We start from the raw sequence: 16,070 nt of genomic DNA, 5'->3' as shown, positions 1-16,070 counted from the left end.
TTCCGTATACTCATAGAACCAACCAAACCCGCATCTCCTTCCGATCTCAAGAGCAATACAAAGCAAATCTCTCTTCTAAATGTCCTTTTTATAAATAGGGAAATTGAGGCTCAGTGAATTTTGCAGCAAGGTTGGAAGAGATAGAGCTGGGAGCAGAGTTAGGTATTGATTTACAGGCCTCCCACTACATGGGGGTTCTGCAAACTGTAGCCCATGGGCCAAATCCACCTCTCCTCTTCCCCCTCATCTTTTATTTTTGTGAATAAAGTGCTATTGGATTATAGCCATGTTTGCTCACTTATGTATTGGCTATGGCTGCTTTCGCACTACAATGGCATCGTTGAGTAGTTGTGATGGATACTGTTTGACCTACAAATTTGAAGATATTTACTAACAAAGTTGGCTACATCATGCTGCTTCTGAAACCTCCACAGACATTTTTTTCTAACTCTAAGACTCAGTTATTCTTAGGCTTTATGTGTAGAAAGGATCCTCCCTGATTCTTGGTGAGATAGCACAAGTTAGGTCTTGAAAGTCTATTTTCTTCTACACCAAAAAGAAATTAGAGACTCTCTAGTGTGACTTAACTAAAGGAGATGTCCTGGGAGGAAGGACTTAAAATATCCTTGGAGTTTTGGAATGGGGAAAAGGGGTTCCATTTTTATTTTTATTTTTATTTTTATTTTAAATATTTTTTATTTATTTCTAGGGGAGAGAGAGAGAAAGACAGCATGAGCAGGGGAGGGTCAGAGAGAAAGGGAGACACAGACTGAAACAGGCTCCAGGCTCTGAGCTGGCAGTCAGCACAGAGCCCGACGCGGGGCTCGAACCCACGAACCGCGAGATCATGACCTAAGCGAAAGTCAGACGCTTAACCGACTAAGCCACCCAGGCGCCCCTAGGGGTTCCATTTTTAAAATTGGATTTTCCAATTCAGAATGCTGCAGTTTTTGTGAATGAATGAATGAATGAATGAATGAATATTGGTATGTACAAAGAAAAAAGGTCTGGAAGGATACAGACATATAGTGGGTAGTTATCCCTGGTGGGAGGAGATATATTTAAGTCTTCATTTCTTCTGTATGATTTGTGTATATAGTACAACCGTGTACTCTTTCCAATTAAAAAAAAATAACACACACAAAGAGAGAGGGGTTTGGAAGAGACACTTCAGAGACTTCTTCCACAGTGGTGTTTAAGAAAAGAATCTTTCTAGGATGATGGATGTATCTGTGTTCTCAGCAGTATAGTTGACTTAATGACCTCACTTGCCCCTAGCATCCATCCCATGATAGATGGGCTGCCCCTAACTCCTCCAGCTCTATATTCCTTCAAAAGCAGAGAGCTGGAAGAAACATTCTGAAGGAGTAAGGACTACAGATTTCTGCAGAAGCAAATGAATTGCACAGTTGTCTTGGAAATAGAATTGGAATTGTTTTGTCATTTCTCAGGAAGCTAGTAGGGCTTTCCCCAGAATGGCTGCAAGATTTAAAGGAATGGCCTTGCTTGTTCCTATTCAAAAGAAATAAGTAATACGTGAGCAGTGAAAAACATTCAAACAATATAGATGCGATTAAAATTAAAAGTGAAATTCCTCCCTTCACGTCGCTCTCACCAGAAGTAACAATTGCATGTAATTTGAAGTTGGAACATCTGTAAATAGATCTTTGATAATTAGTCTTCATGCTTAGAGCTTTAACTCAACCATATTTTATTTTTGTGAAACACGTAAGTGGGGGGTCTCGTCAAGTTCATTTTTCTGTAACCTGGCTTTCAGAGAAGGGAGTTTTTGGAGATATTTTACAGAGCGAAGGGAAAGAGCCACCAAAGAATACACACCATTTCGGTCCCCACACATCCTCCAAGCTTTGTATACAGAGCATGATTTCATCCCCAAGCGAGTTTTAAACTCAATTTATAAAGAAAGAGGGTCGCCTGGGTGGCTTAGTCGGTTAAGCGTCCGACTTTCGCTTAGGTCATGATCTCGCGGTTCGTGGGTTCGAGCCCCGCGTCGGGCTATGTGCTGACTGCCAGCTCAGAGCCTGGAGCCTGTTTCAGTCTGTGACTCCCTTTCTCTCTGACCCTCCCCTGCTCACGCTGTCTCTCTCTCCTAGAAATAAATAAAAATATTTAAAAAAAAAAAAGAAAGAAAGAAAGAAACTGGGCGTTACATAAGCCAAGCAGCCTGTACACCGGATTTGCAAGAGATCCAGGGCAAAAAGCGATCGCAGGGGTTAAGACGCCCAAAGCCTCGCCCACTTTACAACCTCTCGCGACAATAAGACGTCATCCGAACGCGTCGGAGGCTCCGGCGGTCGCGCGGTTTGTGTCGCGTGAACTCTTTCCCTGGCGGTGCTGTCTCACCGGTGAGGCCGAGGAGCCGGCGAGTGTCACGCTCTGTCCTCTCGGCCTCCCGCCACTATGGAGTACCTCATCGGCATCCAGGGCCCCGACTATGTCCTTGTCGCCTCCGACCAGGTGGCCGCTAGCAGCATTGTCCAGATGAAGGACGGTGAGAGGAAGCAGGGGAGGCCTGGCCGGGCCTGGGTATGGGGGCAGTCGGACGGAGTTCGTAGGGGGTTGGGCGAGCACCAGGGAGGGTTGGGAGGTGCAACCCCATGTGCCCTACTCTGCACTTGCTTAGTTTTTGGAACGAGGAGACGGGCAGACTAGCTTAGGACCTTGGCATTCGCTCTTCCTAGGGCTTCTAGGTCAGTGCTCTGCTCTGGCCTTCGCTAAATGCTTACTGGGCGAGTTGCCTGTGGGAATTCAGTTTTTACGTGTTCAAGCGCCTGCCGGGTACCAGGGTCCCTAGACCCCCGAATCATTAATAAAGTTTTCCTGCTGTTGTCGCTACTAATGAGGTTAGTTTCTGGCTGTATAAGGTGACATCCTGCGGAGACTGAGACTGTGTGTGGGACTAGAAACTTGGCATTTCCCTCCCGCTGCCTGTTTCTTCCTATTTCTCAGCCCTGATCCTCCTTTTCCAGTTTTCCAGGGCACTGGCGGCCAAATTTTCCTTGTATTTAAGCATTAAGTAGTTAGTGGAGTTCGGTGTTTGGAGCCTTTTGACTTACTTTGCTCTGTGACTTTGTACAAGTTATTTCGCAGTGCGCAGATTTCCTCATCTGGTAAATCAGGTTACTAATACCAACCTCACAAACTTGTTGGGAGAATTCAGTGAAAAAGTTTGGTGCAAATGCTTAGCGCAATGACAGATTGGTAGTAGTAATAATACTAAGCACTTAAGTAATGATTTAAATTAATTCATTTAAACTTTTAAGATAGGCACTGATATATCACCTTCTAACAAATGTTTGTGCTGAGGCCTAGAGGTTAAAAAACTTGCCTTAGGCCACAAGAGGCAGAACCCAGGTTCAAACCAATACACTTGACTCAGATCTTTTGCCCATAATTATTGTACTCTACTATCTCCCCATAGTCAGTACTTAATCATTTTTTAAAGATTTGGGTTGTTGATCTGTTGAATCTAAGAGTGTGTTTTCATGATTGATCATAGACATGCTGCTGTTGAAAGAGTATTATGCTTTGGCTCAGATGGCATTTGACAAATAGGTTTTTGGGCACCTGTGTTGCCCATTACAGTGCTAGGCATTGAAGGTACGTAAAGAAGAATAAGATGTGGCCTGTATTTTGTAAGAAGTTACAGTTTAATAAGAGACTGAGACGTATGTACAAATAATTCTAGTACAAGCTAGAAAATTATGCTGCATATATAAAAATACAAACTTCTACTGTTGGGTAGAGGAGGAAGAAGAGATTGTTTTTAGGCAATTCAGAAGAAGAGATTCTTTCAGGTTGTGGAGATTAGGGAAAGCTTTGAAGCAGGCTATAGTTAATCTTTGGTTTAAGAAAAGAAAAATGATTAAATTGGGAAGTATGTCCCTCACTGCTTTTATAGGTGACAGGAGTCTGATTGTCAGGCTGTCACCACTTGGGGAGATGGAAAAAACTCTGAGCGACTTTACTTGAATTATGTTCTTTCTGAAGAAGAGAGACCTAAAAGTGATTTGTTAGACATTAATGGTATGGATTGGATTATTCTTCAAGTCAAGTGACTTTATGAAATTCCATGATCAGTTTATAGAAGTTTTATTTGTAAATCATGCTTTCCAAAGGAGTCAGTTTGTTTTGAGAGTAAATCTGTCCATTATTTTGAATACTAAGACCTTTGACATACAGCTGATTTCAGCATGAAGTAATGTCTAAGTAGAATAGTAACCAAATCAGTATCTTTACAGGTATTCTGTATAATCTGCACAGGGCTCTAAGACATTAAGGAAACAAGGAAATAAGTACTACAAGATGATTTTTAAAATCTTTTTTTTTTTTAATGTTTTATTTATTTCTAGGAGAGAGAGAGAGAGACAGTGTGAGCAGGGGAGGGTCAGAGAGAGAGGGAGTCACAGACTGAACCAGGCTCCAGGCTCTGAGCTGGCAGTCAGCNACTTTACTTGAATTATGTTCTTTCTGAAGAAGAGAGACCTAAAAGTGATTTGTTAGACATTAATGGTATGGATTGGATTATTCTTCAAGTCAAGTGACTTTATGAAATTCCATGATCAGTTTATAGAAGTTTTATTTGTAAATCATGCTTTCCAAAGGAGTCAGTTTGTTTTGAGAGTAAATCTGTCCATTATTTTGAATACTAAGACCTTTGACATACAGCTGATTTCAGCATGAAGTAATGTCTAAGTAGAATAGTAACCAAATCAGTATCTTTACAGGTATTCTGTATAATCTGCACAGGGCTCTAAGACATTAAGGAAACAAGGAAATAAGTACTACAAGATGATTTTTAAAATCTTTTTTTTTTTTTAATGTTTTATTTATTTCTAGGAGAGAGAGAGAGAGACAGTGTGAGCAGGGGAGGGTCAGAGAGAGAGGGAGTCACAGACTGAACCAGGCTCCAGGCTCTGAGCTGGCAGTCAGCACAGAGCCCGACGCGGGGCTCGAACCCACAAACTGTGAGATCATGACCTAAGCGAAAGTCGGACGCTTAACCGACTAAGCCACCCAGGCGCCCCTGCAAGATGATTTTGTATGATAAAAGAAGCATACCTAGTAAATATTAGTTTTTAAGTTAAGGATTTTAGGAGTGAAGCTTTAGGGTATTCAGAAAAAAGAAAGATCACTGTGGCATGGAGGAAAGTTGAATTTGAGTTAGTTCTTGAAAAGTGGTTGGAAATAATTGCACTTAATTCTAATTTACCCTATAGTTTTATAGGAGCTTTGGAATTCTATGAGGACTTTTTCCTATCTTTCATTTCATGAAGGAACTTATGTAGGGGAGGCAAGAATGCTGAAAATGAGTAACATTTTGGGATTTATTTTCTCCAAGTATAAAATAAGAATGATACTTCCAATCAGGTTTTTTTCCCCCTTGGTTTGTCACTTTGTGATATTTTGATACAGAGAAGATGTTTCCCAGAGATTGGTTGCTTATGGAAATGCCGCGAGTCTTCGGTTCAGTTATATGCCACATTTGATGTCACTTGTCTCCTGGTCTGTATAGAATTGCTTTTAAATTACTCAGAGCACTTCATCCCACACAGAATGCTTTTTGTTCCCTGAATTCATAAAGCATGTGTACTCTGAACTACATTGTCTAGTACTGAGTATAATAATATTGTGCATGTACAGTTTTACCTACCTATGAGTTAGGTAGGGGTAAGTGATAGTGTAACCGTTTTGTACAGTTGAAAACTAAGGCCCAAGTTTAGAGTGCTGAGCCCAGATTATAACCAGGGTCTTTTGGAGCACCTGGCTGGCTCAATTGGTGGAGCATGCAACTTTTGATACCTGGGTCACGAGTTCAAACCCCACATTGGGTATGGAGCCTACTTTACATAAATAAATAAATTCAAGGTTTGTTGGGTTCTAGTACAGTTGGCTTTTTTTAGTATTGTATACTGATGTTCTTCATTTTGTTGTACATTTGTTTCGTGTATATGGATCTTGTAAGTTCTTTGTCAAGGATTAGAAATTCCCTAGTGCTACATAGGCTGTTTCCTCAGGGAGCCATTAGCATCTATAACATCTCCCTTTACTACTCACTGGATACCCAATAAATGTTTAAAAAACACCTTTGGTTTTATATTAAGTTCATTTAAAAATTGAACAGTTTAATGCCCAGAGTTTTAGCATTTCTTCTAAATGTGATATTAAATCTTTACGAACAAGCTTTTCTCTTTCCACAATAAGAACACCTTTTTTTTCTCATTATGAAAATATGCAAATGTATTAATATTCTCTGGTAAAAATGACGCAGGTTTAATATGGGGATTTTAAGAAATGGTAATAAGCACAAAGAAAGAAATAAAAATTGCCCATACTCTTGCTACTGGCAAGAACCTAGATGCCAGGGCATCTAATATTCTTCTGGTCTTTTTTCTTTGGAAAGATAATATATCCATGAGTGAATTTTTAAAAAAATTTTATGACCAAGTTTGCAAACTAGCAGTCTTTAAGTCTTCTGTAGCCTATAACAAATAAAGGTGTGTAGGAGTTTCAAGGCAGTTTGATACTATCTGCAGGTACAGTTTCTGTGATGATTTTTTTCAGTCTAAAAAGTCTTCTTATGGTTCTACAACTCAAACATTTGTAAAATACTTGACTGTAGCATTTTATTCTTTAAATCTTATTAAGGGATTTTGGCATTTCAGAAGCTTTCAAACAAGAAACATGTCTCCCAGGGAAGATTATTCAGCACTGTTTGAAAAATGGAAAGTGAAAGTGAGCGGGATAGGGACCTTTGGGCCTTTTCTGAAGCTACATGCTAAACATGGGGTTTTCTTCCTGAGGCACTAATTGCTGTATGAGTATTTATTTATCTGTGTAATCTGAATGGGTCTGGTCCAACTAGATAAGATTAGACTTTTGGGATTTTTGAGGTTGTTTTTAAATAGCTTAGTATTAAAATATTCGTTAGAATATTTGCTCTGGCTGTCATTTTAATTTTCTCTTTGCTTTGGAAATGGTGTTGATTTACTTTTTAAGGTGATTTATATTCTCAGGTTTTTTTTTTGTTTTTTTTTTGTTTTTTTTTGTTATTTCTCAAGAGGGTTCCTTAATTTTCATTGTAGCACTGGTTCTTCATCTATGCTTTTGTGTATGTATAAACAAAATAACTAACATTTGTATTTGTAGAGACTTTGCAGGGCTTATAATCATGAACCTAAAGGTAAGGGCCATTGGCTTGATTCCTTCAGTTTCTTTGAAGGCTCTATTTTTTTTCACTTAAATGCTTTAAAAATGTATTTAACTATATTTTCAGTGGTCAGTTTTCAAATATATTCTCCAACTGAGATTTACCTTAATAAAATACACCAATGGGTTTAATATGGAGAGTGAAAGAGAGTAATTAATATAGTTGCCCATTAAAGTCTTTTAAAAAACAGGGGCTGCCTGGGTGGCTCAGTCGGTTGAGTGTCTGCTCTTGATTTTGGTCATGATTTTGCAGTTCATGGGCCTGTGTCCGGCTCTGCTTGGGATTCTCTTCCTCCCTCTCTCTGCCCCTCCCCTTCTCACACAGACTCTTTTTTTCTCTAAAAATAAATAAATAAACTTAAAAAAAAATTTAAGTCTTCTAAAAACAGTGAGTAGCAAAATTATTCAACATAGTGATTGCTAAACTATAGTTATGGCTGCCTGTATGTATGATACCAGTAAATTTCTGATGAGGTAATTTTTAACACTGTTTTTTTCTTTGAGCAGATCATGACAAGATGTTTAAGATGAGTGAAAAAATCTTACTCCTGTGTGTTGGAGAGGCTGGAGACACTGTACAGTTTGCAGAATATATTCAGAAAAATGTGCAACTTTATAAGATGAGAAATGGTGGGTAATAGTTGCAATATAACTTTGGTTGATTTGTCTTTAAGTCTGAACTAAAAAAGAATATTCTCTACTGGCAGTTCTACACATGAGCAGACCAATGTGGCCATATTTTTATTTGAATCTTCCTACTTTTAAAACCTTGTCTAGACCCTCCTTCTGATCCCAAAGGTTTTCTATAAAAATCCTGGAGCAGAAAAGAGAACCATTATAACATTGATACTTGAGGGCCACCTTGAAGATGAACATGGTAGTATGTCTTTTTAAGTGTTAGGTATTTCAGAGGATGTTATTTGTGCTAAAGTATATTTGAACCTCAGGGCTAAAAGACCTCAGTTAAACTTGGCTTTACTTTTTTTTTTTTTTATGTGACAAGTCACTTATCTTCTCTAGGCCTTTATTTTCCTCATCTTTAAAATGAAATAATAATAATATTAATGAATAATATGTAAAATACTTGTAAACTTAAAGCTCTGTGTAATTGTGGGAGATTTACTGTCAAAAAGAGTTCTGCCTTGCCTTTCTGGTAGATTCGTGTCTAGGAAGATAATTAGGATTTTTGAGAGTTTCCTCTGGGGCTAATGAGCTCTAATCCTTAGAGGATTCCTCAGTAGGATTTCCTCATTAGGGAAAGCATTATAAAGTAATACTAGCCACTAGGCCTATTATCTGGGAAAGTTCATAGTGTTACTAGCAGAAAAGACCTTACTTCAGTTTTTTCACAGTTTAATACACTGAGACACAGCACTGGTATAATATGGAACTGTGAAAGAACTTACTTTGAATATCATTGTATAAAATGGCTACATATGACCCATTTATGTAGTTTTTTAGGCAGTAAATTTAGCATCATACATCCAGTTCCATGAGTATTTTTTGAGGGCCTCCTCTGTCTTAAGCACTCTGGCTAGTACCACAGAGAATTCAGAGATGAAAAAGGAGCCTAAAGCATGTGGCACTTAGGTTTTATTTCAAGAATTATTTTTTAGTGGTTCTGCTTTGCGCCTACATGGCAGGTGAGAGATGCCAGTAATGTTTCTCAAGTACCGTAGCTGCAGCAATATTTCACTGTCCTGTCCTGGGAGAGGGAGGAAGAGAAAACGAGTTGAGAGGGTTGCTTGTTACATGGGTTTTGGAATTTAAAGTCTGTGCATAAAACAAAAATCGTGTATGGTTAAAATTGCCTTTAAAATCTTTTAAATTTCCTGTCAGGTGTAGTTCTGTGTATGTAACCCTACACAGTAATTCTTACGCATATTGAAGTTCAAGAACTGAGATAAAATAAGAGAAAGGAAGAAAAATCTATATAAAAATAGGCATCAGACCTTCTGCTTTTAAGATAACTGTAAAATCCTTAGTGGTGTTTAAGGGATTAGGTGGAGAATTGAAAAGTATTCCTGCTTGTTCAGAGTTGCTCCCCTCATGATTTAATATGTACTGATAGGCTTGTTGTGAGGATGAAATTCAATAAAATATGAAAGCACATAGCATAGACCATGAAATGTAATTGCTGTTCAATAAATACTGGTTAGAATTTTAATCTAAATCTTAATCTGCTGTAGCACTGGTGTTTGAAGTGTTGTAGGGAATAACTTAACCACATGCTGTCTGTCTTTCCAAACTGGCATTTCCTGCATGGGGCTGCTCTGTTGTGGGTCATTCTTGGGTTTTGGCACTAGTCCCATTTTACTGGGGGGTTAAGTTCCAAAGTGAGTGCATTATTAAATGTACACCTGATGACATTCCTATGGGCTGTAGTTTTGTTGTCATTACAACTTACTCTTTAGAGGCTTTATGCTTGAGATACCCTGTTTTTAAAAATGTTATAGGTAGTGATGGAAGTGTGTTTTCCTGTGGGTAGTACTTTTGAAAATCATATTTAATAAAGTTATTTTTTAAAAGAAAACCTTATGAAGTATGACTCTGAGGCAATCCTAACTTCCAGCCTCTGTTTTCCCAATATCCTTTTTGAATAAACTTTAAAGTCAGCATCTTGAGACCTTGTGTTTTTTTTCCCTCCCAGTATTTGTGTATTTGTACCCCTTTCTGTAGAGGAAACCACAGTCTGTTGATGAATGAACAGCTTAAGCAAGGCTGTGCATTTGATCTCACCATAGAATAGTTGCCTTGGTTCTGTGTTGTGGCCAGGAATCACTGTCAGTACTAACCGGCGATTTCACAACTGTTGTGTGGGTAATTGGAGAAGTAGGATTGTACTCCTTGTTCTGTGTACTTTATGTACTCGGTGTAGAGAGGGCGGAAGGATGTTAGAACAGGAGTAGTGGGACGATTTGGGGTGCTGTTATTTCTACTGCTTATGACTGTTTATCTCTTGGACCAGGTTATGAATTGTCTCCCACAGCCGCAGCTAATTTCACACGCCGAAACCTGGCTGACTGTCTTCGGAGTCGGGTAAGTAGTATAGCAAGCAGCCTTCTGTGAGAGCAGAAAGATCTTCTGTGCTTCTGTATTCCTAGTATACAGTAGTAATTTAGCCCTTTTTTTGGACCTCCTGAGCCCTTCTCATTATTGGTACTTGTTCATTCTTCAGGCTCTTTGGATTTGTTTTCTTTTTCTGCATAGTTGCTAATTAAAGCCTGAAGGGCAAATATATATTCACAGAGAATTGAATAGGGCACACCAACATGAGGGCCTGTCATAGCTCTTTTAAAATTTTTTTCAGTGTTTTCATAGCACACCATGATTCTTAATTCCGACGGCTAAAGGTTCTTACATGGTAGTGGAGGTGAAACCTTGAAAATAGCAATGCACATGTCATCTTGAGATTGTCTGTCTTTCTGTGACTGTTCTCGCCATGGCACACAGACGTATTCATCTTCACTTACTTTGGCCTTGTTGCTGTTATAGAGCTGTTTTGGTTCCAGCAACAGCATGTTAAAAGATGGCAACATTAAGGATTGAATGTATTCAGGATTGTGTAGGATGTGCCAAGAAAGTTCATGTGATTGCTAAAGGTGTGTATTATTCCTTTCCCACGGGGACTAAGTAAATGGAGCCTTACCATGTGACCTCACCTGCTATGCCTGTGTACTCATCTATGAAATCGAGATAACTTCCTAACCCCACAGGAGTGCTAAGAAAATGAATGCTTGTAAATCATAATATTTAACATTCATATGACTTTTGCCCAAAGCATTTTGCCTAATAATTTAATCTGCTCACTATTCCACCGAGATATATAGTTAATTCTCTGTCACTGATACAGAATGAATGGCATAAAGTGGCAAAGGGACTAGCTCCAGGTTACACAGCAGGTCAGACCGAGCTACGCTAATGGTGCCGTAATTACTTGACTGTCTTGCCTTACATCAGCTCCTTGGTTTTTCGGTAGTGTTTCTAGAACATTAGCGCTATTCATGTTTTTATTATGGTTTTAGTTTCATTGGCACTTGCTTAAGCTGAGTTATGACAGAAGTCTAAACAGTACAGGTGTTATTTTTTAAGTTACTTATTACAGGTCTTTAAAGGAGTTTATTTTCTAGGTTAGGTTCAGTGCCTAATAACCTTGGATTGAGAACTTCTTAATAAATAGACCCTCTTTTTTCAGTGCTACCTTTTGCCCAGGGACTTGTACACTCTAAGGATCATGAGATTTGAAAAGAAGCTAGAGCTATGATGGTGGGAAGAAGACAAATTTACCTACGTTGTTTTGATCTGGGTAAAAGGTCATTGGTCTTTTCTTGTTCATTGCTCTGTGAGAGAGGACAGTGGGTCAGATACGACCTTTCCTGCCACTCAGAAATTCCTGTGGTATTTGGTAAAGAGTATGCTGTGGCTTGCTGTGTGAAATATCCCTGTTACTTGTCAGGCAGAACTGGGATAAGAATTCCAGCTTTGGGCACAATAAATACTGTGTCATAAGTACAGCAGACATTAAGTAAATTAAGCTCCTTTTAGAACTGAGATAAGAGTGGCAATGTGCTTCGTGCAAATGCAGTGGATCCACTTAATCTCCTAGCAGACACGTTTGATGTCTTAACAAATAAATATCCCTTGTAGACAGTGACGTGGGGCTCTAGTAAGTATTGACTGACTCTGTCTGTGGTTCTGAGACCAGTCTCTACTTCCCACCCTTCTATCAAATTAAATTGTTCTAAAATACGAGTTTATGTTTTAGTCATTTTATTCTGGGGAGAAAGATGATATTTTTTTAGTCTTTCTAATAAGTGCAAAGTCACTAGATTTAGTACATTAATACAGTCACACTAGTTGGCACATGAGACTTATTTTGGGTCAGCCACTTACCATGTATATAACTTTGTGTCTGTAGCTCAGATTGTCTGATTTCTAAGTTGCTCTGTGTGTGTGTGTGTGTGTGTGTGTGTGTGTGTGTGTGTGTGTCTGTCTGTCTGTCTGGGGGGTGGTATTTGGTTGGGAGGACATTTATTTATTGCAGAATATATGATGAATTTTAAGTAAACTGGTTCTTTAAGATGCAGGCAGGTTTAGCATTGTGGTTAAGCACCATCTTTGGAATTAGGCTGCTTGAGTTTAAATCTGTGCTCACTGACTTGTTAGTTGTATGTCTTTGAACAGATTCTAAGCTTAATTTCTCTGTTTACAGATAATAGCACTTACTTTACAGAATTAGTATAAAGATTAAATGAAGTAATCATGCAAAGCTTTTAGCACAGTGTGTGGCACATATGACTAATAAATCATTTATTTCTATGCTGCTATTGCTGCTTGGTGGAAGAAGCAATTTAATAGGTGTAAGTTTCTTATGGAAGATTCTTTGTTGTGCTATTTTAGTTGAATTGATTGCTGGTAAAGAGAAGAATATAAAAAATTATTGCTATGGATAGGGAAATAGCAATAAACCAACATTGATCATTTAATATGTGCATTTGGTCTAGATCAACACAATCCAGTTTGGTAGCCACTAGTCATATATGGCAATTACAGTTTTAAATAATGAAATCAAATTTAAAATTTAGTTCCTAGGTGAGAGTTTCTTGGACTTTGAATGAGAAATAAACTTATGTTTCCATTAAAAAAATTTTGGTTCCTCAGTCACAGTCACCACTTTTCAAGTGCTCAATTGCTACATGTGGCTAATGGCTACCATATTGGACGTTGCTAACACAGAACATCATCATCATGGGAAGTTTTTTTGGACAGTGCTATTCTAGATATATACGTGATCTTATTTAATGCTCACTATGACACCATAAGATGAATGTTATCCCCATTTTACTTACAAGGCTATTAAGATTGGTTAATAAAGAGGTTAGATATGTCTGTTATGTGTCCAAGTATACCAAAGGCTGAGGTAAGATTCTAACTTCAAATACCATACTCGTTGATACTCTCTCCCTTATTAGTTACTGCATTATTGTACAAGTATGTTTGTGTCTTTGGGGAAGCATAAAATTTCCAGTTCTAGTAAATGTGTCAAGACCTCTGTATAGGATTATATAGATAAAGTATAAATATGTGCCCATTGTAGATGATAGATGTTCAGTAAATATTTGCTGAATAAATGTCATCCAGTTGATCCACAGATACCACTGGAAATGTTATTGTACATTTATATACTGGAAGGGAATTGCATTAAAATATTTTTAATGAGGGGTGCCTGGGTAGCTCTGTCGATTAAGTGTCTGACTTTTGATTTCAGCTCAGGTCATGATCTCACACTTTATTGAGAACAAGTCCCATGGCAGGCTCTGTGCTGACAGTACAGAGCCTGCTTGGGATTCTCTCCCCTTCTCTTTCTGCCCTTCCCCCTCCTCCCTCACCCTTCCTCCCTTCCTGTCTCTCTCTCTCTCTCTCTTTCTCTCTCTCTCTCTCAAAAATAAATAAATAGGGGTGCCTGGGTGGCTGAGTCAGTTTTGAACATCCAACTTCGGCTCAGGTTGTGATCTCATAGATCATGGGTTTGAGTCCCGCATCGGGCTCTGTGCTGACAGCTACCTCAGAGCCTGGAGCCTGCTTCGGATTCTGTATCTCCCTCTCTTTCTGACCCTCCCCTGCTCACGCTGCCCCTCTCTCTGTTCCTCTCTCTCAGAAATAAATGCAACATTGAAAAATAAATAAATAAATTCTTTTTATGTTTTGGTTAATGGGCTATAGCAGAGAGAGTGATAGGTAATGGGGCTATTTCTTGCTTGAAATGAATTATGTGGCACATTTGGTGTAGCTTATTTGAATGCCCTAAAATTACCTGTTATTATCCGCCCTGATCTCCATTTTACATATGTGGAGGCCTACGTATGAACCAGCCAAATCCAATATCCTTGGGGAATATGGAGTTTCAAGGTGTAGAGTAGAATGCTGCCCTCCATGGTATGTAATCTTCCAGGCTTTACCACTGCTACTCACTGGCCAAAGTGTTTTCATAGAACCTTTCTGCCAAATACTTGGTGAGCTTTTGGTAATTAATTTTTTAACAGGGCTATACTTGTTAATGCTTAGCACCTAAAAAAATAGAAATAATGAGTTGGAAAAATATCAGCCAGCCTGGTGTAGTGGTTTTCAAACTATTCCATGAAGTTGCCTTAGAAAAGTCACTAAGGAAGACCAGTATAGTGAAACTTTAGCTGTGTTTCATATAGGTCAATGTAACTTTTATCTATTTTATATATTGGGATTCTATGTACAATTATATTTGAAAAAAATGGCTTCACTGTCCCCTTACCACTAAAGTTTGAAAAACAGTGGTATAATTGAAAGATCTCTGCTTCAGGAGGTTTAGCACTAGCGCTCTTGTGAGCCAGTTTAAAAACCTTGGGAGAAGAGAGTTTGATTGGATAATTTTTATGGTTGCTTCTAGCCCTCAAATAGTATAATTTAAAATTCTAATGTCAAGACTATACGCAGACTTGAATTTATTTTTTCAGGGAAAGGTAAAGAGTATGTAGGAAAGAATNCATGACCTAAGCGAAAGTCGGACGCTTAACCAACTAAGCCACCCAGGCACCCTAGTTATTAGTCATTTCTAAAAGTGACCATGACTTGTGCCAGCACTCTGGCCTGAATTTGAGTGTGTGTAGTCTGGTTTATAGTAAGGCACGTCTTGTATGGTCTTGTCCTAGAAGAATACTGTTGCTTTGAGCCTCTATCTGACCACTAGAGTTATTGTCATTGCCTTTGATGGCTGGCACAAAGACGTCATCTGTTTATTGGTATCAGTGAGGTCATGTGACCTGGTGAGCAGATGGCCCTGGTGAAACCTTGACTTTGCGGGTTGTGTCCTCTAACACAACCAACCATTTGCTGCGTATGATTAAAATATCACTAACAAGGGTAATTTCGCATGCTTTTTGGCGAATGTGGTTAGCAGGATGTGACATGACACAGCACTACCTTCTTCCTCCAAGTGCCATCTCCCTTGAGGCCTTGCCTCCCCTGCTCACCCCCATCTCACCATGCCCAGGCTTGCCTTCCAGCTCACCTGCTCCAGATGGGCGGCACAGTGGGAGGACACTGGCAAAGGCAGATGTGTTTATTTTCCGGAGACAAAATGTTTTGCTGCCGCAGATGGCAGTGCCTTCAAGCAAATGGCAGCCTTTGACACCGCTGCCACACAGCCTGGGCATCTTGACAGACAGAGCTGGCTTACTTTTGGTGAGGGGGAAATTGAAAAAAAAAAAAATCAAGATGTTTATCTTGAAACTCATGGAATTTCAGTGCAAGCAGCAGTTCTTTCAGACCTGGAGAACAGGTCTTTCCCACCAGACCTCAGTCAGCTAGTATGTTAACTGATTTTCAAGATGAGCTGAGCCAAGAGTTACAGGTCTGTTAATTATTTTGTTTCCTAGGTGGAATAGGACATATAGAAAAACTGAAAACATTTGGCTACATTTTGGTAGATATTCAATGGTACTGCAAAACACATGTGCATTCCAGGTCACATCTCACAGGAGTCTCTGAGGATTGGGTGTGGCTCGTCTGCCCCATTGGAGATGCTGCTATTCTAGTTTTAGTGGTCATGTTGATTATCTAAAGGCCCAGGGACAGATACTTGAAGTTGAGATGCCTTAATTAATACGACAACACTGTGCATACAGTGTTTTTCTACCAAGAAGAATAAGAGTTCTGACAGCTGCCCTTTGAAGCAGTTTGCTTATTAGGGCTTGAATAAAGTCCATTAGGAAGACAAAGGCTTGGGTGTTGAATCATTAAGACTTACTCATCTTCTAAGGAAAAAAATGGCTTAAGAATATCCTTTTCCAAAAGTTACTGGCTTT

General features: G+C 39.0%; 1 protein-coding gene across 1 annotated transcript in view; it reads left to right on the top strand.

Moving 5' to 3' along the window:
- The first annotated feature begins 2,313 nt into the window (after window positions 1-2,313).
- PSMB2 (proteasome 20S subunit beta 2) overlaps window positions 2,314-16,070 on the top strand; it is a 33,448-nt gene continuing 19,691 nt past the window's right edge. The window contains exons 1-3 of the mRNA XM_077753177.1: window positions 2,314-2,512; window positions 7,738-7,860; window positions 10,199-10,269. Coding sequence (XP_077609303.1) covers window positions 2,422-2,512; window positions 7,738-7,860; window positions 10,199-10,269 — 285 coding nt within the window. The 5' untranslated portion in view covers window positions 2,314-2,421. The remainder of the gene's footprint in view (window positions 2,513-7,737; window positions 7,861-10,198; window positions 10,270-16,070) is intronic.

Source organism: Crocuta crocuta, unplaced genomic scaffold (assembly GCF_008692635.1).
Source record: "Crocuta crocuta isolate KB4526 unplaced genomic scaffold, BGI_CrCroc_1.0 scaffold303, whole genome shotgun sequence".
NCBI classification, from domain to species: domain Eukaryota; kingdom Metazoa; phylum Chordata; class Mammalia; order Carnivora; family Hyaenidae; genus Crocuta; species Crocuta crocuta.
Note: the sequence above shows the minus strand (reverse complement) of the source record. Positions and strands in the feature narration are given on the sequence as shown.